Source organism: Corythoichthys intestinalis, chromosome 7, assembly GCF_030265065.1.
Source record: "Corythoichthys intestinalis isolate RoL2023-P3 chromosome 7, ASM3026506v1, whole genome shotgun sequence".
Taxonomy (NCBI): Eukaryota; Metazoa; Chordata; class Actinopteri; order Syngnathiformes; family Syngnathidae; genus Corythoichthys; species Corythoichthys intestinalis.
Window position 1 is genome coordinate 27,064,144 of NC_080401.1, and position 27,366 is coordinate 27,091,509.

The following is a 27,366-nucleotide window of genomic DNA, read 5'->3' on the forward strand; positions in this document are numbered from 1 at the left end:
TACTACTAGACAGTGTTTGATTGAAACTAAGCACATCAAGAGCGTAGATTTGCATAGGGACGGTAGGGACATAACACTACCAACTTTTCAGGATGCTCAAATTATCCCCACCAACTTTTAAGCAACCTTATTTACATTATTTAATGACTTCAGTTACATAGGTCCTTTAGATTGTCTTCCTATATGTTGTAATGATAGAATTGATCCTACCATTATTAAGTAAATTACAGTATTTTTATTATGTTCAGACTTACACTGACCTCTTTTCACTCGCTGAATGTGTCAGTCCATTTTTTCCCTTCAAACGCACGTTTTATTGGCTGATGACTTGAACCCCCCAACACACCATTCACAGCCTGACATAAATACAACATGCCGCCTCCCCCGCTCCCTTCAAAGACGAGGGATATTAGTTTCTTCCCGCCAGCAGCAGCCGCTGTAAGTAATGTAAAAAGACGTCAATGTTGTGGAGGTGGGGAACACGCCACTGATTTTGCTACTGCTACAGTGCTTCAAGTTTTACTCAGTGAGATTTCTTGAAATAAGAAAAACAGCTAGCTGAAAATAAGCTTAACAGGCTTATTTTAAGCAAAAAGTTTGTATATTTAATCTTCAAAGAAAAACTTGTCAGAAATTCAGAAACTCAAAAATATTGTTCAGAACATTATTTGAAAGATTTTTTATCTTGATTTAGGTGAAAAATGACCAACTTTTAGATGTATGGGCTCAATACGAACAAATAGTAATATTTACTTAAATTAAGTGGAAGAATTTGACGCATTAATCTGTTAACTAGCATTTAACACTCAAAAAAAGATGGAGACATTATTTGACTAGATTTAACAAAAAACGTCAGATTAGGATGTTATAAATTTGCAGTGTGAAAGTGGGTATAGGTCAATGCAGATTTATTTTGCATTAATCATTTAGCCCAGAGGTCCCCAAACTTTTTCCTATGAGAGCCACATAACTTTTCCCTTCTCTGATGAGGGGTCTGGGTCAGTTTGTAACAGAAAAAGTGTGACGATTGCAGGAGTGCCTAAATGTAAAAATTTTATTGTTTTTCAGAAAGCCACAATCAAATAACCCTTTCTGGATTCTTCACGGAACAAAAGTAACTTAAATAAAAATAATAATATAATATAATATAATAATAATAATAACATTATTAATTAAATAGATAATAACCAAATAACCCTCTCTGAGTTCTTCACAGAAAAAGGCCAGGAAATAAATAACACTATTGAGAAAAAATAAAAATAAAAAATCAAAATGCTCTCTGGTATTGTTCAGCGGGCCAGACCGAATGTGGAGGCAGGCCGTATCCGGCCCGCGGGCCGTAGTTTGGGGAATCCTGATTTAGCCTATCAATTAATTGGGTTCATATTAGTGAGAAATGTAGCCCTGACCCCAATTCAACAAATATGTTTGGTCTTATTAATGTTCCGTCCTCAGAAAAAAGTGTACATGCAGGTTATGCTGTTATATCGCATAAACCAATATTAAGACCAAACCTACGCCCTTGAAGCACATACAAGCCCAATATTTTCCAGACGTTTGGGTGTGCGCACGCGCTAGGAATGAGGGCGGCTACTGAGTTCTCAATAGCAGTATATTCTCTGCCTGTGAGCAAATAATTTACGTTCTCTACAGAGCAGACACAGTACACTGCACTGACATAATAAGGTAGGCTCGGGGTTAGCATTGACTTTCACGCATTAATTGTGTGCCTCGATTCTGTAATTGTATACAGTATTTTCCTTTCCATTCCGTGTGTACTGTTCGCCCTACATGTGTTTTTTTTTTATATTGGTCAATCGTCATTCGTGAAGAAGGCTTTCTGAGTCAGGCTGCAGGCCATGTGACTCCCTACTGGGCTTGCAGGGATTGGGTGAAGGCTGTATGACCTCACCAAGCTGCCTCTGCCTGCCCCCCAAACAGGCATGCACACAATGCATCGCCTCCCTCCCTTTCTGTCTTTCGCTCGGTTTCTCTGTTCTTTTTTTTTTTTTTTATGCTTTTTTTTTTTTTTTTTTTTTTTTTTTTTTGCTTTTCCCCTCTTCATGCATCCTCGACTCAACGCGCTAGTTAGAGCCGCAGTAGCAGCGGAGGCAGGCGACACCGCAACTGCAGCAGCATCCACGGATTAAAAGCCCTAGTTCTTATCTGCAGCTAGTCCGAGCGGGCCCCCACCTTTTCTCCCTCTCTATCTCTTTGTACGTCTCTCTCTCTTTGGCTAGTTGACAGCCGACTGCTGGGGGTGTTGTAGGCTCACAGTTAGCCAGGGCGTTAGCCACGCACGCTCACGACCGCTCTGCTGTCCATCAATTACGACGAAGCTCTGGGGTTTCTTCTGCTCTTCCCCGTATCTCCAGCTTTCACTTGAGGCTCCTTGGAGATAGAGGAATGCAAATCTGCAACCATGATGGAAGGTACGTTTGAATATTTTATTAAAACATGCTGCGCTCGCTCCTGGTGTGATTCAGAGTAATCCCCTTTATGTCCTTGTCCTACACATTTTCATCTGCGGCAAGTGTATGTCGAGCAGGTTCAAATGTCATAGGCTGTCATGCTATTTAGAGTGCATACATTCCAATGGCTTGAATGTTATTTCCAGGAAAATGGCACGGACAGATGCAAAATGGTGAATAAAACCGTGGATGCATTTTGTTTGGTTAACCCTTCAATGTGAAAGTGACTATTTTTGTCAATTAAAAAAATCCTAACATTAACCTCATAGTCCATAAAACTGGACATCATATTTTGGGCCTTGTAGGCCGCAATATAAACAATTAGATTGGCTTATATGACCCAAATCTGTGGTCCACGTATGCGGACGCCAAATCAATACTATAAATGCGCGTGTGTAAATACACACACACATATACATACAAAGACATACAAATTTAATTATTCATCATGATTGTATTTTCAAATATTACTTTTCCACATTCTTAGAGAATACATTTTGTACGTTACTAAAATTTTAATGAAAACTATCATGCACCAGTTATGATTTCTTTCTTAAATGTTCTCAGTGGCACCTCCAGAAATTTTTCATAGAGGTGGCCAGATGGGGCCCTTAATTCTTGGGGTGGCACACCAAAACTAAAAGCCATAGTTTCAGGTTTTCATTATATTATTGCAGTAAACGGCTGTGCATTTGGGATGAAATGTATAACTGATGCTACAACAATCTAACGATATACTGGCAAGCGGGGTGGCCAACAAATTTATAGGGGGGGGCGTGGCGTTGATCATAAATCAACTATTTGTCAACATTAGTTCATCAACTATAAAACAATGTTAACCCAACCATCGCCTGACATACCATAGAACAATGTTGTTTCAACGTCACATGACGTCGAAAATTTCGATGTCAACCATACTGATGATTTTGAAGGAAAATAAACATTTATTCAATGTCGGTCTGCTATCTGGGATCCAATAAGGCTAGGTTCATACCGCAGTTCTTAGTGCACGAATCCGATTTGTTTCGTGTTTTTCCGACTCAAGTGAAGCTTTAAAGTGCATGTGACACGAAAAAGCATGTTTATTTCATAATACACGCGGTATTTTATGCCCCTGAATGATATGGGCCGCTTGGATGTGTGTGGAAGCGATCGCTATTTTTATTTAGTTTTTTGAATCTCTCGCCATGAAAATGAGTGACTTCCGGCTTCGGTGACGTGACGTGTACGGTAGAAGACACCCTCTTCACGCTACAGTGTACTGTTGTATATGAGGACGAAGGATTCAGCTGATTTTGCGGATTAATACGTTTATTTTTTGCATCACGCCAGCCAAACGGCTGCAGAAACATCATTCTGTATGAGGGAGAGGCGTATGCGCCTTTTTGGAGTTTCAAAAGGTTCCCATTCACCGTGGATATTTGCTGTGGGACCATTGGACTTACGAGGAAGTGAGTAAACATCTTGTTTTGTATTATGTCAAATACGAATACAGCGATTACAAAGTAAACACTACAAACTTCCTTTAAATGAAGGACTACTTACGTTTGATCATTGATAGGCATGTAAAAAGCTCTCCTCATGCTCATTAGCAGCAGCACGTTAGCTGCACAACAAATCCAGCCACCCTCCTCCTTGGAGCAAACTGTAAATTGCTCTCCGCCGGGCGGTTTGCCGATCCGCGAAGACAATCAACAACCGGGTCGTCATGTCAAATCATCCAGGATAGTTATGTGTGATTTTCCGCTTCGAAGACTTTGAAACATCTCTCGGTTCGGGTTAGCATGTCGGCTAGCTGTCAAGCCTTCTGGTTTGTTTACATTCTCCGAAGCCGGGGAAGGGAAATGACATATGTCCGATTTAGGTTTTCGTTCGGGAGGTGCGACAGTAAAGGTGAAGTCAACAGTTTTGACCATTATGGAGTCATTTTGCCATGTCGTCCTGAATAAATGCATTTTTATTATTTCATATTCCATTCAGCACAAGACTGTTATTTGTCATGAACATGCCATTTATTTAGCAATTGGGGAAAATACTTGGATAAAAAGAATATCCTGTAAAAATATTGAAGTAAAGAGACAGAAACAATGACATTTTGCCGCTCTCTTCGTCGCCTTTTCGTCGTTGTGAATAGTTCCCCCTCGACGGGCTGACTGGTCCTTCTCGAGCCATTTATATAGCTATTGGGGAAAAATACTTGGATAAAAAGAATATCCTGTAAAAATATTGGAGTAGAGAGACTGAAACAATGACATTTTGCGTCTTTCTTCGTCGCGTTTTCCTCGTTCTGAATAATTCCCCCTCAATGGGCTGAATAGTAAAACCGATCAGCCCAGTCTACCGCTGACGTCATCCACCTGTTGGGGACGCTAAAGCCCTATAATGGTAGGCGTGGCTAACCGGCAGATTAAAAGACTAATTTCTCGTGATCTGAGCTTTGCTAAATTGTTGTATATAGTCAAATCGTCTCAAAATATGATTCTGATTCAAATAATAATGCCATTTAAGACTTTTTTTCTCGTGTCGTATGCTCTTTAAGTTGACGGTCTGAACGGGTCAAGTTGCTTAAAAGTGGACCATTTCAAATCCGATCTAGGTCACTTCTGTATCTGGTTTAAAGGCTGATTATTATTCTGCTGCAGACCTACGTCGACAAGACAGACCCGATTTGTGACCTTCCGCTGTAGCCTGACGTGCAGCTCCACAAAATTCTGACTACGCAACACGTCAACGCGTGGTGACATGACGCAAATGGACTGTGATTGCGCCGCTCAGACTGTTGTTTCCGGTTCTGCTCGAAGTCACCGCCATTTACAAACATTCTTGCGCTAACGACCACCTCCGCAACCGTCTTCTGCGTCGCATGCACCTCAACATTTGTATGATCAACATTCGTTGTTCAATGTTGATGAGCTGAAGATCCACATTCAAGCGTTCCATATCCGTTGGCATTGTTGTGTAACTGGAAGAAAACTCGAGGAAGTCGACAAGAGTCCCCCAAAACCGTACAAACACAACACCACACCCCTCTAGTAGCTTGGCGGTGAATTACAGAGCAACCCTTGCCGAAGAACTATCGAATGCTCATTGACGCCATAGTCACTACGCCGTCACCGCAACATATAAGCATAACTCAGGCTTGAATCCCATCTGGGCCACATTTTTCCAGAATGTGGCAGTGGTCTGAACTGTCAAGTCTCCCAAATTGGAATTATTGCAGCAATTACATCAGCAAAGAGCAAGAGCAGCAGGCAGGACGGCAGCGATAGCTGTGCACTAGTGTTAACGCCTTGCTTGAACTCGGCTTTTAGGCAGGCGGCGGGCTTGACCACAGTCATAAAAAATAAATAAATAAAATTAAGAAAAGGATAAGCCTTATAATGCTCAGTTTTCTTTCTGTGCGCCAAATAAGCAATATTTTAGTATTGCTTTCATGGCCGAGTCGGGGCAAACTGAGCACAGCGCATGCATGTGTTCTATCAATCCATATAAATTTTCAATGTAATACTAAACGGGGATTATTAATGTCTGTTATTTGTGTCCCCTTTTTGGAAATCAAAATATGATCACCCTGGAATGACGTACAGCCAGAATGTGTAGTCATTTGTTTTGATGCTTCTGCACATGCGGGTCGGTTTCCTCAGCGGTTGTCGGACTGCGAATTAGTGCGCATGCTTAATACGTAAACGGACTCAATGGACAAAGGCTGTCTGAACGAGCATGCCAAAAAAACAGACATGACAGAAAATCGGAATTGTGCATTAAAACCTGCAGTATGCCCACACGTATTTTGCAATGGATAATAAAAACGATATAAATAATTTTAAACAAAATTGTGGATTAATTGAAGGAACCATTTATAGAAAATAAAAATAACTAAAATAGATGTATATATTAAAAAAAAAAACATGATAACAGTAAAATGAATTTAAAGGTAAAAAAATGAAAATTGTAATTGTAATAAATGAATAAAAATGAATAGAGACTTAAATTCAAATAAGTGTGGCCTATGTGTATTCTAGTCTGGGAATTTTATTGAGCCATTTTTTTTTCTTTTTTTTAATAAATCTCGTGACGTCACATAGCTTAACACTTTGGCTGCCATTGACGACAATGGATGTCAACTCCATTTTAACTGGGAGGGGCTGGAAGCGATTATTCGATTCTATTGCAGTCCGTTGGTGTTTTCAATATCAATTTCCCTCTTCTACTAAATCCCACAACACATACTCAGTGACGTTGGCTGACAGTGAATGAGTTAAGCCACAGGTGTCAAACCGATTCCAGAAAGGGCCAAGTGGGTGCTGGATTTTGTTCCAACCGATAACGCGCAGAGTTTAACCAATGAACTTCCTGCTGAAACGAGCAGCACCTGACAATGTTTAACTGATTACACATGTAAAAGATCTAACTGGTGAAAAGGTGTCCTCTTCATTGGTTGGAAAGCAAACCTGCACCCACTCGGCCCTTTCTGGAATCGGTTTGACACCTGTGAGTTAAGCTGATAACGTTTGAATAGACGTCCCTTGTAGGCACCACTGTCTCTGAAAGGTTTAATGAACATTAAAATGAATAAAAACTGAAATATGCCTTGGTTATATCCCCCAATAACAATAACATGTTATTTTTTAAGATTTTATTTCACAGTATTCAACTCATTGCCTGCCACTGACAATGATAGGCGTATCAATTCATTCAAACTGGGAGGATTGGCTGTAAATGCTCATCTTTCAATGCCATTGACAGAGGGGCAGTTTACATGTTGACTCTGCGACACAAAGACGCAATGACTGAGTAGCGGACTCGTCTCTCGTGCATATGGTGTCGGCGAAGACGAAAAATTCTGACTCCTGCCTCCAAAGTGGCAGAATCCGATTGCAGGGGATTGAGGGGGGCTTCCTCGGCATGCATGTCAAAGGCTCCTGCGGCGCTAGACCGCGCCATTAACGTCAGCACTCCTACACGTCACATTGGGCATGCGTAGTGGTGCTACTAAACATTAAAGACAGCAAATATGGCGGAATGTGGGCTTTAATTTACCGTTTTAATAATATTTTTAAATTAAATATGTTGAATGTTTCAATTTTTGTGCCTTTTTGAACAAAAGAAAAATGACATTGCTTCGAGTGGGCGGGCATTTTTTTTTTCCGGGCTGAGGGAGCTTGGTGGGGTCAAAGTGCATCGTTCTCTGTTGCCCTGTAAATCTGCACTGCCCCCTAGGGCCTTGCATGAGTACTACATCGTTTTCATGCGGAATTGCGACATTGTTCAAATGGAGACGCAAATGCAAATGCAAATTTGAAATTTTTCGTATTCTCGGGATGTCACCATGTAAATGGCCCCAGAGTTAGACGTCCAATCCATTTGATGATCCTGGTTCCCTAGTCCAAATCGATTGGACGTCTAGTGCCGTCAATGGCAGACAATGAATTAAATTAGTGCCATACAAAGGATTAAGATATGTCTTTGTACAAAGCAGCCCCCTTTTCCCCACTTCCCTTTGTAAAGGATTATTTGGAGGTATTGTGCAGAAGGGCTTATGTGCCCAGCTGGCCAGCTTGTTTAACCCTTGATAGGCCAAGTGACTATTTTTGGTAACTGAAAAATGTAACACATAAAGACCTGGTGTCAACATTCGTGGACATAATATTTTGGCCTACATGACCCAAAATGTAAACATTTGGTATAGCCTAAATGTGGACGCCAGGTCCTAATGAACAATTATTTGGTGGCAGCCCTCCGAGTCGAAATGGAGTGGACGTCTCGCGCCCTCAATGGTAGCCAATGAATTAAACAAGTGGTAAATGGTGTTATACTTGTATAGCGCTTTTCTACCTCTCAGGTACTCAAAGCGCTTTACACTACATTGTCACCTACCTACTGGTGACACAGCACCAGGAGCAATGCGGGGTTTAGTATCTTGCTCAAGAATACTAAGGCGAGTTCATCAGGGTGGAGAATCGAACCCACAACCTCTGGGTTGGGGGACAACGACTCCACCACTGAGCCACACCATCCCCAAGTGCCTTATAAAGGATTACTGCAAAGACATGATAATATTGAGTCATGTGTCTTTGCTCTGGTCCAGTTTGGCTTGGGCTATAGTTGCCATTTTATTGAAGACAATACAAAATGAATGATGGCTTTATGACTCCTGGATAACATCATGAGGCGGAAGGCCGCAGCTGGCAATCAAGTACCAAAACTCATTATCTGTGCCTTTATATTGTTCCTTCTGTTATAATTCGAATGAGTAGACTTGGTTAATTGTGATTGGCTATTGACCTGGCTCTAATTAGGGTAATCAGTAAAAAAAAAAAAAAATTGGGGTGGAGAGATATTTAATGTTAGTTTTGGTTTAAATTTTAGATAAGCATAAGCATTTAATTGAAATGCGGCTGGTGTTTCTGAATCCTTATCATTCCTGCATCTTCACATCATGTTGGTGTGTTTGCACGAAATGGGAAGTGCTGTATTTTATTAATTGATTCAAAATCATTATTCTTGTCCCTTGCTAAAGTCAGTTAGTTTGAACTGCAATAAGTTGCATTTTCTGTACCGTAATTGTCCTGTTTGCTTACCAAAAACAGTACGGTATTTGCTAAATGAGAGAAAATTATGACACGTTGACAAAAAAAATGACAAAATCATTTGTTTTGACTGTTTTGTAATAAATATGAATACGGAATCAAGGCATACCATTGCAGAAAGACGATCAGTTCTATTATATGGTCTTCAAACTAATTTTTAACAATCCGAAGAACCTATAACTTAAGAATTAAAAGGGACTTGCTGTGGAATTCCTTTTTATTTTGTTTTCTTTTTTAACATACAGTAATTCCTTGCATGGTCAAAATTATAGTTTGGCCTGATGTATGATGTTATGTAATAGAGATGTCCCGATCCGATATTTGGATAGAATCGGACGCCGATTTGGGCAAAAAAATGCGCATCGGTATCGGATCGGCAACACGGAAAAATTCCAATCCAGACGTCTGATCCAGGTCTAGGTTTTCCAGCGCACCGATTTACATAATCCATTCCAGTTTTTGCTTTGGTTTCCCTAAAATCTGGTCCGCATTTTACGGCACACCTTCAACACACAGCATTTACATTACCGTCTCCCAATTTACCAAGAGACTTTATCGGTAAAAATGTCAGCTGTGTGGGATCATTTCACCTTAAAGGACGACAAAGACGAAGAGGCAGAGTGCAACATATGCCACAATAAAGTCAAGCGTGGTGGTAAAGCTGTAAGAAGTTTTAATACAACTAACCTAATCAAGCATTTAGCGAAATACCACCACAAACAATATAAGGAGTATGTTAAGAAAACCAAAGACAAAAAGAAAGGGCCTATGCAACTAACACTGGCAGAAACTTTTGATATGCGTGACAAACTAGCACTCGACAGTCCCAAAGCCCAGGGAATAACAAGAGTCATTGCCGAAGAATTCATTCTGGATGACGAGCCATTATCTCTCGTGAGTAAAGCCGCACCATCCAACACTCAGAACCACGGTACAACATGCCCAACTGTCATTACATCCTTGAGCGATTCGGCCGTGGAAGATTCGAGAACGATTCACAAACATCCAAATTCCGATTATTGAAATATGTCAAGTAAAGCGGAACTAATACACAGCGCGGTCTTCGGGACGCAATGAGAAACGGACCGCGTTGCGTCCCGAGAGTAACGTCATGCTTGTCATAGACCCGAGTAATGCCAATGCTCAACTCACGGCTTTAGCTCAACTCATGCCGCTGGATAAAAAACACAAGAACACCTGACTGCTGCTGACAGCCGCTACAAACTACGTCAACATCGTTTTACACCAGATAATAGATATAGAGCTGTCCCGACTAGTCGACATAGTCGACGTCATCGATGACGTAAATCCGTCGACGAGCACAACATCCCGTCGACGGTTAATGAAGGGTTAAAAAAATATATGCATGGAAAGTTAGAATGTCGGATGCGCTGTTTGCAAGCGGGGAAAGCGGCACAAAGCCAAAAAAAGCGCACCAGAGTGTCCAAAACATTGACTTATTTCAAAGAAACAAAGGAGAGTACACTCTTCTGTCCTGTCTCTTCAGTGCCAAGCTTGGCTGCACGTCAGCCGTGAATAAACACCTCAAGCGCCTTCACGCAGTTTGTAATTTTTTTTTTTTTTTTTCATTTTTTGTACACCAGAGGGTGCTGTCGCCTTACTAAATAATGTGTGCTATTAGTATTGTTCTTAATGCTAATTGAAAGGTTTATTTCATGTTATGGTATATTTTATGGTATAGAAAATGATATAAGGTTAAAAGGTCATAAATATATACAGTATATACAGTGATTGCACTCAAGGGAGAGATTGTCAATGATAAGGTAATAAGGTAAAGGCAATTCATATAGGCAATTCATTGATATATAAATAAGGTTTAAAAGGAAAAAGGTGAAAAGTTTTTGTTAATTTCTAAATGTGTTGCTTTATTTGTGTGCACCGTAGCTCTTACGGTGTGTTTACATCAAGGATGGAATAAAAGTTGTAAACCATCAGTTTAAGAGACCATCTTTTCAATCGGGATGCTATACTAGTTAATTCTATCAGCATTTGAACTCATTGTTTATTTGTGATTTATTATTGTTATTTACGTGTTAATTTGTACTTTAATAAATGATTTGAGTGTTCCAATATGTTTTTGTGAATTGATAAGCGTCACAAAAATTTCATTGCTAAATTAGTAAAAAAAAAAAAAAAAAAAATTTAATTATTAGATTAGTCGACTAATCGTAAAAATAGTCTGCTGACTAATCGGGAGAAAATTAGTCGTTTGGGACAGCCCTAAATAGATATCATATGTATATAGAACTAGATGCAAAATGACAGACTAGACGGCGTTAGCAACAATGAAGCATTGAAAACTAGTTGCGTTAGTAAACAGCCGCCATCTTAAAGCAGGAGACTTCCCTAAGTAGGCTGTTGTGAACCTTCCAAGCAAACCTAATTAACTTTTTATCTAAAATACTCCTAAATCGGCAAAATCATGACTTGAATCTATCTTTAAAACAGTTTTAAAACTTTCACATGTCAAAAGTAGACAGAAGGTAAATTATGGAATAACAAGAGCAATTTTAACAACTTTAACAGTTGATTCGCAAAATTAAATGAATTGAATGTAGTTTAAAGCTGCTGTTACAGAATCGGGACTTGAGTATTTTATTTACCGTTTTAAAATGTTAACTTGATACTGAAATAGTCGTTTATTTAAACCTGAGAGGCTTTTTATACAATTTTTGTAACTAATGCACGAAACATTAAAAGCATCTAATAGCTTGCGGGGGTTTGTGGGATTTTCCACTGAGGTTGTTTGTGTGATTTGCTTTTTTAAGACAGTTTACAATATTATTTGCACGTTTTACTGACAGACTATGCCATTTTTGTTTGTTATTTATAATGTTTTGTGTTTGTCACTGAATAAACAGGTTAGTTTCTTGTTACCAACCGTTGTGTGCTATTCAAACTCACCTAATTCAGCTGGCTAGATGTTATCAAGAGTACTAAAACCTTTTTCAACATGAGTCTGACAACTAAATAACTAAATAACTTTAAACTTTAACACATGCTAAGATAGGCCGGTATCGGCCAGTATCGGTATCGGATCGGAAGTGCAAAACAATATCTGTATCGGATCGGAAGTGCAAAAACCTGGATCGGGACATCCCTATTATGTATGTTGTTTTTCAAATGATTGCAATCACATTAGCATGTCAAAACTTAGCAAACAAGCAAGGCTATGATGTGACATCGCATTGTCATCTTATTATGCAAGTAACTGGCATGCACATTATGCAAGTATCTGCCCACTTTTTGCTCGTCACCAGCCCACTCATTTCAGGAATGCTGACTAATGATCAACAAGGCTCACCGTTGCATTCATGAAAAATATCTGCCAAAGTGAGGTTAAATTTATTTAAACTCATTTAAACAATGTGCCCATTCCTTGTTTAACGGCTGAGCATATGGGCGCCGAACCTCGGCCAAGCCAGACAAATACAGTATATGATTGCATCATATTGTGGTTCACAAAAATATTTAATGATGAGTGCAATTGTAGATTAAATAGCAAAGCCTGTGGTCATTGATGCCAAATATGCATGAAAGGTGGACAGTGGCAATCAGTCCAGTGATTGAATATGAGTGCATAAAAAAACAACCAATAGCCCTTCTTCTAATACCATACATACAATGATCAAAATACAAATTTGTTACGTTATAAACGTTTGCCCAATGAGATCTCACCAATGGCCAAATGGAGCACAGTGTTGTCTCATATTTACATTTTATGCAATCATCTGCATATTAGGTAGCGAACATCTGAGTGGTAGGCAGAAAGGACCAACTAAAATAGCTTGAAAAGGTCAATTTTTCAATTATCAATGGATCAAAGATTATGAAAAATTATGGCGGTGGGACAACTCGGGGATTGTTCCAGATGTAATAGGGCCACTGTATGCACCATTGTAAAAAGGAAGGACCGATACGTCAACATTGTTCTGTGTATTTGCAGTCATGAGCCGCTTCGCTGAGTGATAAAATAAGACCCCTTGTCGACATTTCACATTGCCCAAAGCAGACAGCACACTTGTCTCGGGGTCAGAGTGAGATCCAGACACCACAAACTCCCATCTGTTAAATACGTTTTAATCCTACACAGTCAGACAGACTTGCTGATTTGTTAAGACTAGAATGTGATTGCTCAGCAACAATAAAACAATAAGGGCATGCTAGCTACCAATCCACCCGCTATCTCTTGTGAGTACACCCTGAACTGGTCTTCAGAAAACCATTCTTCATAACATGGCCAATTATAATGAGCATTTTTGGAATATCACAGGAGCCATGAATAACCCTAAAATACTCACAAAAAATTTCAGGGTAACACATAAACTCAACTTAACCGAACCAGGATTCAAACCCTCTTACTAGGACCTGAGCCACTATTTGTAATCACTGTTATGCTAATAGAATGCCTTTAAATCAAATTTATTCTTGTAATTGGCAAAAGTTTGTATTTTTAAAGGCTGAAAGTTTGAAGTCCTGCTCCTCCGTCATTTCTGAGAACCGTGTTAAAACTTGGCAGCTATGTAGCACTGACCAGTTTCTATTGATCACAGAGCCCGATTTCTGATTTTTTTGTATCAGGGCTGATTAACTAATTGCGGTCATATTGGTACCTGTGTTGCTTGTGGGTTACAAGTTAGCCAGTGGAGGGCATGTGCGCATAGCACATGGAATAGTGATGCCAGATTTGCCTGTTGGTTACGAGTTAGCCAGTTGAGGGCATGCAGGGACATCCTTCAGGCTGTTGTGTGCTGGAGCACATTTGTGCTTGTTAGTACAAAATCTTAACTGACACAATTTTAAATTAGAATGTAAAAGTTGCCCTTTACCTGCTGCTGACCTATGTTTGACCAGATATTTCACAAGCCAACCTAAGTGTTAGGCATTTGAATTTGGACTGACAAACAGTACACGTTTCCATTTGCATGGCTAGCTCAGGCTTACCATGGCCTGTGTGATTGCAGGATTATAGTCAAGTGTTAAAATTGGAAACTAATCCCAGTTAGCTTTGCTTTTTAAAGCTTGATGCCATGGGTTGTATGGGTTCTACATGGGGTTGAAGGCATCTAATGATTGCTTAGTGTTGGTTTCAAGGCACAGAAAGTTTTTTGTCATTTCCTGACAAGGCGTCCTCTTTCTATTTCAAGTTCTTAGCTAGATATTTATTAAATATACTCGTGATGAGTTATATTTCTTTTAGATAAACATTTCTATAAGTAAAGGAACAGTGTATTCTTTTATAAAGGAACACCGCCATGTGTAAAGTCTAAAGATCTGCAAATGTCAGGACTTTTAGGCCATGTTAACTGTAAGACTTGTCTCTAGCAATTTGCCCTTCATGCTGCAGAACAGAGTTCAGGGAGGACAGAGTTAATATTATAAAATAAATGCTTCAAAAAAGGAAAGTTTGCCCTTTTACATCTAAACCAAACCGTTTTTGTGATGTATGTTAACACCTCATAAAACAGGGCTGGCCAAAATAGGTTCCTTACTCACCCCCCACCCCACCCACTGCTTGTTAGTACATTTTCATGCTTATTTGTGAATTTGGTCTGTGACAGCACAACCTTCCTGAATGACAGTTTTTTTAGAAGCAGGCACTCAGGCACACCCAGACTCAACAATACACTTACATGAATCACGCCTAAGATTCAGAGTAGATAAACAGACATGCTTCTGTAATCCTGTGATAGCTGGGGAGACAGGTTTATTCGTAAGTGACATCAAACTACTTGCGTCACTTGTAATAACCTGACAGAGTAAGAGTTTCAACCATTCAAATGTTAATAGCTAAAAATGTTTTGTCTTTTTAGGGCTGTGCACAGTCACTGGTTTTTATGCTTCATCCATTTAAATTAGGGGTTCATTTGATTTTTATACACAGTCTAAACCCAAAAATATACGGGTATACAGTACACGTAAAGTGACATCTACAACATTGGGAAGGATAGTACAGTCAAAGTCAATAGTTGAAATTAAGATCTTTAGCGGTAGCCTACTTTATATTTGAAAATACTGTTAAAATCCAACACATTGAAGGCATGCAAGGTTCAGAACCTCTTGCATGTCAGACAAGACAGATAATCATAAACTCGAAACACATGGTACTTTGTGTAGTTTGCATGAAGCAAAATCCGGCAGACCTTGTTCTGCAACAAACCCCGCTTCTTGGCTATGGTGTTGAACACTTCAGACGCTAGTCACTTAAGTCTATTGCACAATGTTCTCTTGAAACAACAGTCACAACAGTTAACTGGCCTCCATTACTTCTTAGTTCCCCACTTCTCACTGATCAGGGCAGATGCCACGTTTGCCGTCCGGGCTAACGAAGCCAACGTGCATTTTTTGGGATGTATGCAAGACGTATGAATGCTCGCGGTTATGGCTGCAAGATGCCAACTACTGCTGGATTTTCATTAGTGGTGGGAATCTGGGCACCTAACGATTCAATTACAATTCAGAGGCTCCGATTAGATTATAAATCAATTATTGACTTCACCCCCCCACCCTTTTAATGTGTTGTACATTACTTCCAAAATTGTTCAAAAATCCTCTCAGCCTAAACCAAACTAATATTCATTATCAAGTTAACAGTTAAAAACAGTAAATAAAATACTCAACTCCCCATTCTGTATCAGCAGCTTTAAACTTATTTCAATTAATTTGATTACGTGAATCAACCGTTAAAGTTGTTAAAATTGCTGTCGTTATTCCATAATTTCCTTTCTGTCTCTTTTCGGCATGTCAAAGTTTTAAAACTGTTTCTTCATTGAAAGATACATTCAAGTCAACATTTTGCCGATTTAGGAGTATTTTAGATAAAAAGTTATCTACGTAGGTTCGCTAAAACAGCCAACCAACAGAGCCTTCTAGAGAAGTCTACTGCTTTAAGATGGCGGCTGTTTACAACACGGCAACTACTAAATGGCAAGTCTGTCATTTCGCATCTAGTTCTCTTTATATGTTATAACGCCGCCGTTGTCTGTCATTTTGCTTCTAGTTCTACATATATGTAATATCTATTATAGCCGTATGTGTCCTTATGTTTGTAGCAACTAACAACTGGGCGTTGTTTGAAGCAGCTGTCGTTTTTTTATCTAGCGGCATGAGTTGTACATGATATTTACTCCCGGTCCGTTTCTCATTGCGTCCCGAAGATCGCGCTGACTGTGTTTTAGTTCTGCTTTACCTGGTATAATTCAATAATCGGAATTTGGATGTTTGTGAATCGTTCTCAAATCTTCCACGGCCGAATCGCGCATTATCTAAGAATTGGAAATTTCGCAAATATGGGCAAACAATAACTATAGCAATCCATATTTGAATAAACATAGTTTGTTTTTGTTTTTAAAGTGAAAGTTTATTTCTTAGTATCAAGTGAATATACCTAAGGAAGCCAACTCATATAGGAGGACTCCATTCACCAAACTTTTTGGAACATTTTTGTGTTTGTCTGATCAACATATGAAATCTCTACAACTTTTAGAACATTGAACTAATTTCTTTCTAAAGGTGGATTTTAGAATTGGCTCAATGTAAAATTAAGTTTTGAAGCTGGCCTCTAGTAGCAATCCAGCAACGCAGGATTTAAAAAACTTCCGGGGACTTATTTTCTCACAACGGAGGTTCCCCCTTGGCAGGAACCCTAATGTATTCATGGCTTTAGACAAGAGCCCAATGCAAACAGATGTCAGTTTTAATCAGCAGAGGATGCAGCTGCATAGTGAACAGCTACATACACAGATACAGGAAGAGATTATACCTATTTTTTTGATACGTTAGTAGTTGGGTACAGAAATGTGTAGTGAAATGTACGGATGTGGGATGTGCGGTTATAAGTAGCTAAACCATTGTTTTTAAGAACAATTGGTTTTAATTCTGACTTCCTTTTTGTAAATATCCGTGTTTCTTTGCAGTTCTCTTTATCTAAGTAAAGATATGCATAAACATTACATCTGAGAATACCACAATGACTGTCCAGAAAAGGCAGCCCGACCCACATTAATTTGTAACTCAAGTGGATCACTCTGTTTTCCCAACGATTAAGAGCAAAGTCAACACCATAAATGCTTATGTAAACATACCCAATGTTTGAGTCTAGCTAATGTGAAAGAAACCACATTTATACACAAGCACCATGGGTCAGTGATTGGCAAACTAGATCCTGTGAGCTGATCGCTCTATTCACTGTGCAGATACAAAACATAAACACTTAAACTGCTAGGATAAATGAGTAAATAATAAAAATATTGTAAGGGATCATTTACCTTCCAGTAGTGGATGGCTTAAATGTGCATCATTGTGTACACTATAATATGCTGCATCGTTTTTTTGCACAGATCTAATGTGTTTATAATTGCAGAAAACATTTTTAAATATAATCACACGTAACACGAACTTTCAAACTATGCTGTTATTGGTGATGTTAGCTCCTCTTTTAATAAGGAAATTGTGTGTATTTCTGACAAAACTTTGAAAATTGACTTGATTGAAATCTACAGGAACCACTTTTCAATCCACCATTGTATCCAAACATATAGTAGCCTCTTGTTGGTGTCATGTCTGCAGTTCCTGCCTCTTCACCCTGAATAGCTCGGACATCAGAAGGCCAAGAGCTCGCTGGACGACTTGAGGTTGTCAAGATGGTACTGCATGATAAATCAGGCAGTGCCGTCTTGGTCTGCAAGGCTATAATGTTATTCCAAAACATATGAAACCTTTCTAACACTAAATAATTTGCCTCGCATTAACTCAAGTTTAAGCTACTTAATACGTATATAGGAATGACAATATTTTATAGGTGATATGAGGCACCCCTTACTGGGTATACTGTAGGTTGGCCCAACAATAAATATAAAAATGACACTGTTACAAGTAGGAATTGAATTAGAGTGCCCTCCATAATTATCGGCACCCCTGGTTAAGATGTGTTTTTTAGCTTCTAAAAATTTTTTTAATTCAAATAATATGGGACCTTAATGGGAAAAAAAGAGAAAAATCCAACCTTCAATACAAGTGCATTTATTCAGTGGGGAAAAATCCCACATAAAGAAATAATTATTTGACATCAAATAATGTGTGTCACAATTATTAGCACCCCTGGTGTTAATACTTTGCACAACCCCCTTTTGCCAACAAAACAAGGTCTGGGGACTGAGATGGCCATGGGAGGAGCTTGATTTTGTGTCTGGTGAACCATTTCTGTGTAGATTTGGCCATATGTTTAGGGTCATTGTCTTGCTGAAAGACCCAGTGACGACCCATCTTCAGCTTTCGGGCAGAGGGCAACAGATTTTGATTTAAAATGTCCTGGTATTTCAAAGCATTCATGATGCCATGCACCTGAACAAGGTTCCCAGGGCCTTTGGAAGCGAAACAGCCCCACAGCATCACTGACCCATCCCCATAATTCACAGTGGGTATGAGGTGCTTTTGAATAAATCCACTGAATAAATGCACTTGTATTGAACTTTGGATTTTTCTCTTTTTTTTTCCATTAAGTTCCCATATTATTTGAAAAAAAAAAAAAAAAAGTATCTTAACCAGGGGTGCCAATAATTATGGAGGGCACTGTACCTTCTTGCTACACTTTATCTTCCTATTTCTATTTCTTACCTATTCCAATGTTACCTTGAAATTAGGACTCAAAAATAATCAATTGATCAACAACTAATCGACTATTAAATCATTCGGCATGAAGCTGATAAACTGATAAATCATTCAGAGCTTTTGTCTAAAATGCTTAAAAAATTTTTTTTTTTTTTAAATGAATTGGAAAAAAATATTGTTTCAGATAACAACAACAATGAATATTTCAGAGAAATCAGATTTCTGTTGTCATTGAAAGCATACTGATAATTCATGTAATTATTCATAATAAGATATTTGCAAACACCTGATTTTGCTTTGGAAATAAAAGAATATTTTCCTTATTTTCTCACATGGTACAGACCAATCACTTTATGGAAGAAAAAAAATATAGTCACTAACACAAACAGATTTCCAGCAGTAGTAAGAATAATTTGTATTAAACATGTACTGTTTGAACCTGACGCGACCTCAGAGGTGTTTTTTATTTTAACTCACAGCCCTTCGAATGAATAGCAGTATCCAGGAAGTAGCTTTCAATTTCAAAACTGTTAATAAGTATAACATCTTTGTTTTGCTTTATTGTAGTTTATTTGGTTGTGTTTATATTTGGTTAATGAACGAAAAATTAGGAGATATTTATTCTGTCATAAATTTTAATGTAAACCAAACTTTATCGGATTAAGTGATAATAAAAATAATAATTGATTATAAAATAGTGACATCCCTGCTTGAAATTCATAAAGGCCCGTGAGGGGGTGGTTTGGCTTCTGTTTCATCCTTCGAACAGCTCTCAAAATGGATGACTCATTGGCTCATCTGATTTCTTTTGTACACATCAGCTTCTCCAGAGAGCAGCAGTCACACAGTTTATCAGCAGTGAGAAAAAGAAGTGGAAACATGGGAGTAAAATGAAGATTATACACATTCCCACAATCCCTGCAAGGGGCACTTAGACACTATATGCTTTTGTGTGTAATATACATTTACTGGACGAAAATACTTATTAGTCGTAGTCATATTTTAATTATTTCAAAATGTGTTTGTCTTCGTCTGGTTTTAGTAGACAAAATATTATATCAATATTAATATATTTCGTCTTAGTTCGTTTAGTTTGTCATTTTAGTCGACAGTTACTCAAAATGTTTTCGACTGTAAAATTAAAAAGCTTTAGTCTAAAAATAAAGGTTTCCAACAATTTCGAATGAACATACGACGAGCACATATTTAAGCGTCTACCAACTTGGTGATTATAATACACACTCACCAGGGAAGCGGTAGCCAACATCCTTCTCAATTTAACCCACCTGAAAGCCACGAACTATATCTAAAAAAAAAAAAAAAAAAAAGTCAGAGCGTTTAAAGCTGGGAAGTCACAGATTTTTTTTTGTTGCTATCCTTAGAGTCCAGCCAGAAGTTCAAACAAGCAGTATTTCCATGTAATTGCTCATTTACCCAATAATACAGCCAAATGCGATTTTGCCAACTGGTTTTCCTCTAGAATTACTGTGCTAGGTACGCTAGGAGTCACATTTAGTGTCTGATGATCACTCAACACAGACCTTTAAAGCCTAAAGCAGCATCGCTTATTCTCTCTTGCAAAGATAAGAAAACAAATCTTACCGTGTTTCCAAACAAGCAAGATGGAGCAGAGCCTAGCATTAGCTTTTAGCCAGTTGAGGTGGCTCGAGCATCTGGTTCGAATGCCTCCTGGACGCCTCCCTGGAGAGGTGTTCTGGGCATGTCCCAACGGCGGGAGGCCCCGGGGACGACCCAGGATATGCTGGAGAGACTCTCTCGGCTGGCCTGGGAATGCCTTGGAATTCCGCTGGAGGAGCTGGTTGAAGTGGCTGGGGAGAGTGCTTTCCTGCTAAAGCTGCTGCCCCCTCAAACCGACCCTGGATTAAGCAGTAGATGGATGGATGGATGGATGGATGGATGGATGGATGGATGGATGGATGGATGGATGGATGGATGGATGGATGGATGGATGGATGGATGGATGGATGGATGGATGGATGGAAATAATGAAGTATCAATTCTAAAGTGAATTCTAAGAACGGTAGACAATGTACATTAAATTCTGAACCGGTCATTGGATTGTGTATCCACTAGGGAGGCACTGAAGTCACGGTTCGGTACGATTTTCGATACGAGGGACACGATTTTGGATTCGATTCAATACATTTAATGCTCTTAAAAAAATACAAAAAATACAAGTGTTATTATTTTTCTTTTTTTTAAATGTTTTTTTTAGGGCTGTCAAACGATTAAAATTTTTAATCGAGTTAATTACAGCTTAAAAATAATCGTAATTAATGGCAATTAATCGCAATTCAAACCATCTATAAAATATGCCATATTTTTCTGTAAATTATATATATATTCTGTAAAATAATTTGTTGGAATGGAAAGATAAGACACAAGATGGATATATACATTTAACATACGGTACATAAGGACTGTAGTGGGCATTTCACTCTACTTTCATTTAAATCTGTCTATGCTGTCCTCACTCCGAAGCGTCTACTTTTTCCAAAGCTAGACAGCTAGTGAACGACGCCTTAATAATCAGACTTCTTCCTTTTTCATCTGATTTATTAATAAAATGGCCTCAAACCATTGTCCTCTTTAGACCGTAGTGAAACTACAAAAAAACTTACACAAGCATTGCATTAGCAACAACGTTAGCTTAGCACGCTATACAGGTTCACTAAACATAAACAAAAAGCGTCTCATACAAAAAATATAACATTTCGCTTACTAACATAATATGTACATTCTTTACAACAACCATACTTACGGACAAATCTTGTCCAAGGATCATATAGCACAACATTATAACGTAGGCGTCAGCCCGAGACGTCGTGCAGCCATATTGAACTGGCAAGAAAGCAATAAACCATGTCGCAAAGCGACCACAAGAGTTCGCTGTTAGACAGCACAAAAAAACCTTGCTGTAAAACTTACCAAAAGGCAGAATGCTGTCTGAGCGGGACATGTGCATTAATTGCGTCAAATATTTTAACGTGATTAATTAAAAAAATTAATTACTGCGCGTTAACGCGATAATTTTGACAGCCCTAGTTTTTTTTATTTTGCTAACAAGCAAAAATAACAATCCCATCATATAAACATGCATTATAGTACATAATATTTATGAGCTTACTTCTTACCGATCTGAAAAAATGTTGTATAAAAGTGTTGAGAACAATCTTTACTGTTTGGAAAGTGAGGCGGGGCACACTGTTGATTGCTACTGCTCTCTTAGCAGGTGTGTTTACCACATGAGCAAAACATCCTATTTGTGGTCCGAGTCCATCTGTGTTACGTACTGAATTAACAATATTTGAAGCATTATAGATCTGTAGTCATTGCCTCACTGGTATGGATTGATTTGGCCTGCTTAACTTCCATTCAGTCACGGGTGTTTTTAATTAATCGATGTAGTATATGGACTACGCGTCCCATGATCACTCTGGGCCCACGCAGCCAATGGCATGGGATCTAACATAGCACATCTAGGTTGCTATTTGATTATATCTAGTGTGTGTGCGTGAGTGTTGTCGGGCATTAAAAAAGTTAACATACGCCACAAAAGTAACATCTGCCCATTACTGCACAATACCAGCATTTGACAATCGACTTTCATAGACAGGACGAGTTTGAAGTACAGCGCTCTTAATTTGCCAATCATTGTTCATCATGTAACCGTGGTTTAGCACTCTGTGTCCCAGGGTCTTAAAGTGCATGTGACACGAAAAAGCATGTTTATTTCATAATACACGCGGTATTTTATGCTCCTGAATGATATGGACCGCTTGGATGTGTGTGGAAGCGATCGCTATATTTATTTAGTTTTTTGAATCCCACGCCATGAAAATGAGTGACTTCCGGCTTCGGTCTTGCATTGAGGAGGAGGGCGCTGTGACGTTTACGGAAGAAGACGTCCTCTTCACTATACAGCGTACTGTTGTGTATGAGGACGAAGGATTCAGCTGATTTTGCGGATTAATCCGTTTATTTTTCGCATCACGCCAGCCAAACGGCTGCAGAAAAATCATTCTGTATGAGGGAGAGGCGTATGCGCCTTTTTGGAGTTTCAAAAGGTTCCCATTCACCGTGGATATTTACTGTGGGACCACTGGACTTACGAGGAAGTGAGTAAACATCTTGTTTTGTATTATGTCAAATACGAATACAGCGATTACAAAGTAAACACTACAAACTTCCTTTAAATAAAGGACTACTTACGTTTGATCATTGGTATCCATGTAAAAAGCTGTCCTCATGCACATTAGCAGCACGTTAGCTGCACAACAACTGCAGCCACTCTCCTCCGGGGATTACTGTAAATTGCTCTCCGCTGGGCGGTTTGCCGATCCGCGAAGACAATCGACAGCCCAGTCGTCATGTCAGTAAATCCAGGCTAGTTATGTGTGATTTTCCGCTTCGAAGACTTTGAAACATCACTCTGTTCGGGTTAGCATGTCGGCTAGCTGTCACGCCTTTTGGTTTGTTTACATTCTCCGAAGCCGGGGAAGGGAAATGACATATGGCCGATTTAGGTGTCATAAAATATCGTTCGGGAGGTGCGACAGTAAAGGTGAAGTCGACAGTTTTGACCATTATGGAGTAATTTTGCCATGTCGTCCTGAATAAATGCATTTTTATTATTTCATATTCCATTTAGCACAAGACTGTTATTTGTCATGACCATGCCATTTATTTAGCAATTGGGGAAAATACTTGGATAAAAAGAATATCCTGTAAAAATATTGAAGTAAAGAGACAGAAACAATGACATTTTGCAGCTCTCTTCGTCGCGTTTTTACTCGTTGTGGATAGTTCCCCCTCGACAGGCTGACTGTTCCTTCTCAAGCCATTTATATAGCTATTGGGGAAAAATACTTTGATAAAAAAAATATCCTGTAAAAATATTGGAGTAGAGAGACTGAAACAATGACATTTTGCGGCTCTCTTCGTCGCGTTTTCCTCGTTCTGAATAATTCCCCCTCAATGGGCTGAATAGTAAAACCGATGAGCCCAGCCTACCGCTGACGTCATCCACCTGTTGGGGACGCTAAAGCCCTATAATGGTAGGCGTGGCTAACCGGCAGATTAAAAGACTAATTTCTCGCCATCTGCGCTTTGCTAAATTGTTGTATATAGTCGAATCGTCTCAAAATATGATTCTAATTCACATAATAATGCCATTTGACTTTTTTTCTCCTGTCGTATGCTCTTTAAGCTGCCTGTTGTGAAAGCGAGATTATTCGTTGCAGCCAAGTCGGCAACAGTATAGTGGCGGACTTTGTTGTACGTATCCGTAAAGACAGTCTTTGTTAAATATGTACCAGTGGGGATAGCATATCAGATCACCCAAAATGCTGCCAAACAACGGATCTGTATGACCTTGAAGCTGGGAAACCGCCTCCTTAAGTTTCTGTCTTACCTCACGAGCGATGATCCTCGTGCGACAGAGCTCCCACCTATCAGACAGTTTGGGGAAGGAGTGTAGGAGGGAAGCTGCTAGCGGCAGAGTTTGTTATGTCAAGGCAAAGCTGCGCTAGACATTTTAGCTAGAGAAACGACTAAAATAAATTCGGAAAATACATTTTAGGAGCTTTTCATTTGGATCGAACATTTTTGCGTATTGAATCGAAGAGGGCGTATCGAAATAAAAGCACTGCACATTTTTAAGTTTTATTGTGACTTCATACACATTGTGAGGGCCGTGTTAGAGACTGTAGAGAGGCCAAATGTGACAGACCCTGTTTTGCCCAAGTCTGATTTAAAGCTTCATGAAACCTGTACTGTTGTTTCATGAAATAGGATAAGAGTGCTATACTAGTAGTTAACAATATTTGTATTATTCACAATATTCCCATTTTATTTGGTAAGTTAGATATTTTTAGTAACTGTAAACCATAAGAACTGCTTATCCGGGTCCAGATTGAGGCACCCAGTCTCAAAGCACGTACGAACCATAGTCACATTCACATTGTCACTGAGCAGAAATTGAGCCAGTGCTCTCTGTGCCGAAGTCAAGCCAATTTGCCATGACACCAGCAGTGACTCCCCCATAATCAATTACATTAAAAGAAATTACATAAAATATTTTCCAATCTGGATGATTATATCCTTGAGAGTTTTACTTTGCCTTTCTGACTTTTCAACTACTTAATGCATATATTTTCCGAAAGATTATTTTTGTTTTTAAATGAACCTGTACAGAAATGTATCACAAACATATAGAGATGCTTTGTGGTTGTTTTAGTTCACACGTTTACATTTACCTTGTGTAAAATGTATACTTTGCTGCTTTAGTTATTTTTCTTTTTTAAATAACTATTTTTAGTTATTGTAAATATGTGATGATTTTCAATTTTTTTAACATCTTTTTAGAACTACTGATGGGGAAATATTATGATAAAACCAATCTGGAACCCATAAAAGGGGTCACCGTCAATTTTGCAATAAAGTCGTCTAACACTTTGAGACGCTCGATTCAGTTTTTAATCAAGTTCTTCTCTGCTGCATATTGAAAGCGTGTTGACCTGTAAAGAGCTGAGTGTTTGATCAATGGGGCTTTTCTATTAACGGTACGAATGGTAGGAGGGGCCGGTAATTAATTGTCCTTGGCTTTGTGTGTACACCAAGAAAAGTATATGTTTATGAATGCAAATCAGCTCATTTCTAGAGTTATCATATTAAAAAGAAAAATCATCATACTAAAATGTTTTGCCTTGCACTAAGTTGAATACTGTTATTCTTTGAAACCATTGTCGATAAAGGATACTTCACTTATTTCATCAGGGTAAATTTAAACGTGGTACAAATATATTACAGGTTATGTTGCAATTCCAGTGAATGAGTTAAGTACATTTAGACCTCCCAAAAACTAACACATTGACATCTGACAATTTAGACGAACGTTTAATGTTACGAACCACAAACCCATAAATGCACAGCCTTGCAAACATCACAGTGTTGTTTACAGTGTAACCTACTTTGAAGTGTGATTGTTTTGTTAAAAATTGTATTTATATTCTTAAAACATAATACAACTAACAATCTGTTTCCCCCCCTTTAAATATTCTACAAAATACAGATCTTAGTTGGGCAGAATATTGTCCCTTGGGGGGTTTGCGATAAGCCTGAACGATATATCGTTTAAACATCGCCATCGCGATGTGCGTGTGCGCAATAGTCCCATCGCAAGCACGTGCGATAGTTTTTCTTTTTTTTGATCCACATACGCCTCACTTTCCTGTCTGCGCACAGCCTCCTACCCTCCCTCTCCCAGCCTTTTGATCCTCTCAGTCACTGCGGCACAACAATGGCTTTGATCTGGCCAAAGAAGCAGACTTCACACGGGCATCTGTCAATCATCGTTGAACTTGTTAAACAGTTGTAAGGAAGCCGCGCTGGAATGAATGTGTGTACTGTGGGGACGTTGGAGACATTTAAATGCCAGAAGTGATCATGAGGAGTTTGAAATTTCTACATGTCACTTCAACGATCACAGCTAAAGTAGATAAACAGAAGCATTTAAGAAAGCCAAGCATTTATCTGCTACAGTACTTTATTCTTGTTCAAAAATGATTTGGTTGGACAGTTATGTTTAAAACTTATCATAATTATGAAATTTGAAGTGCTTAAAAACCATTTATTTTTATACATTTTTAAAATCACTTGGGGGGGGGGTTGGGGGAGGTGAAAAAAAAACATGTCTTATACACGGTGACCCAAAAAAAAGTTTACACTGCCATAATACAACTTAAATGCCATGTTTATTCATCTTAGAATTAGAATTGAATCACAAATTATACATTATTGTAAAGAACATGTACAGTACACTCTATTTTTCAATGTGTCCTCCCTTAAGTGTCACAACAGCCTCCAGGCGCCTGCGGAACGCTTCTTTATGTAGGATGCTGTCATCTTTTCCCAAGATCTAACAATGGACCTCTCCAAGGCTGCCACAGCAGTTTGTGGCTTCTTACAGGCACTGTCCTCCACAGTTGCCCATATGCTATAATCCAGGGGATTGAGATCTGGACTCTGGGGTGTCCACATATCACCTTGTCGATCAACTTTTTGGTCGGCACAGATCGGCACTTCCAGACCCAGGTTTTCGTAAGGCTGTTCCAATATCTTTCAGCTTCTTTTTAACTTTGTAGACTGCACATCTGGATATTCTCAGATTTGCTGTAATCTCAGTAGGTGTCAGACCGGCACGCAGCAATTCAGGTACAGCTAAAGTTTTCTTCATTTTCAGCAGAAGCACAGGAATTGTAGAGACGAGAGATTACCAGCTGCATTGAGTGACCTTAATGAATCACTTAAGCATGACAACCTATTTAGATATGTTTCAGTGGCTTTTAAACAAGCAGTCAACTGAGTGTAAACTTTTTTTTGGGTCAACCTGTATGTATCTCTTTCCAATGCTAAATCTGAATAAATACATTGGGCACAAAAAACACACACACAAAAAAAAAAAATTAAAATGGGGGGGTGGGCTACTTTGCGGTTTTTCACTTATCGCGGCGGGTTCTGGTCCCCGTTAACTGCAAAAAACAAGGGATGACTGTACACTGTGGTGATCTAAAGTCTTTCCAAACAGCTATTTAAGTCATCTTGTGAAAATATCTTGAAAAAAATATATATAAATGTTTTTTAATATCGCAATA

General features: G+C 38.9%; 1 protein-coding gene across 1 annotated transcript in view; it reads left to right on the top strand.

Moving 5' to 3' along the window:
* Positions 1 to 2,032: 2,032 nt before the first annotated feature.
* Positions 2,033 to 27,366, top strand: part of sgip1a (SH3GL interacting endocytic adaptor 1a) — an 82,370-nt gene continuing 57,036 nt past the window's right edge. Inside the window, exon 1 of the mRNA XM_057840505.1 lies at positions 2,033 to 2,432. Within this exon, the coding sequence (XP_057696488.1) occupies positions 2,423 to 2,432 (10 nt within the window). The 5' untranslated portion in view covers positions 2,033 to 2,422. The remainder of the gene's footprint in view (positions 2,433 to 27,366) is intronic.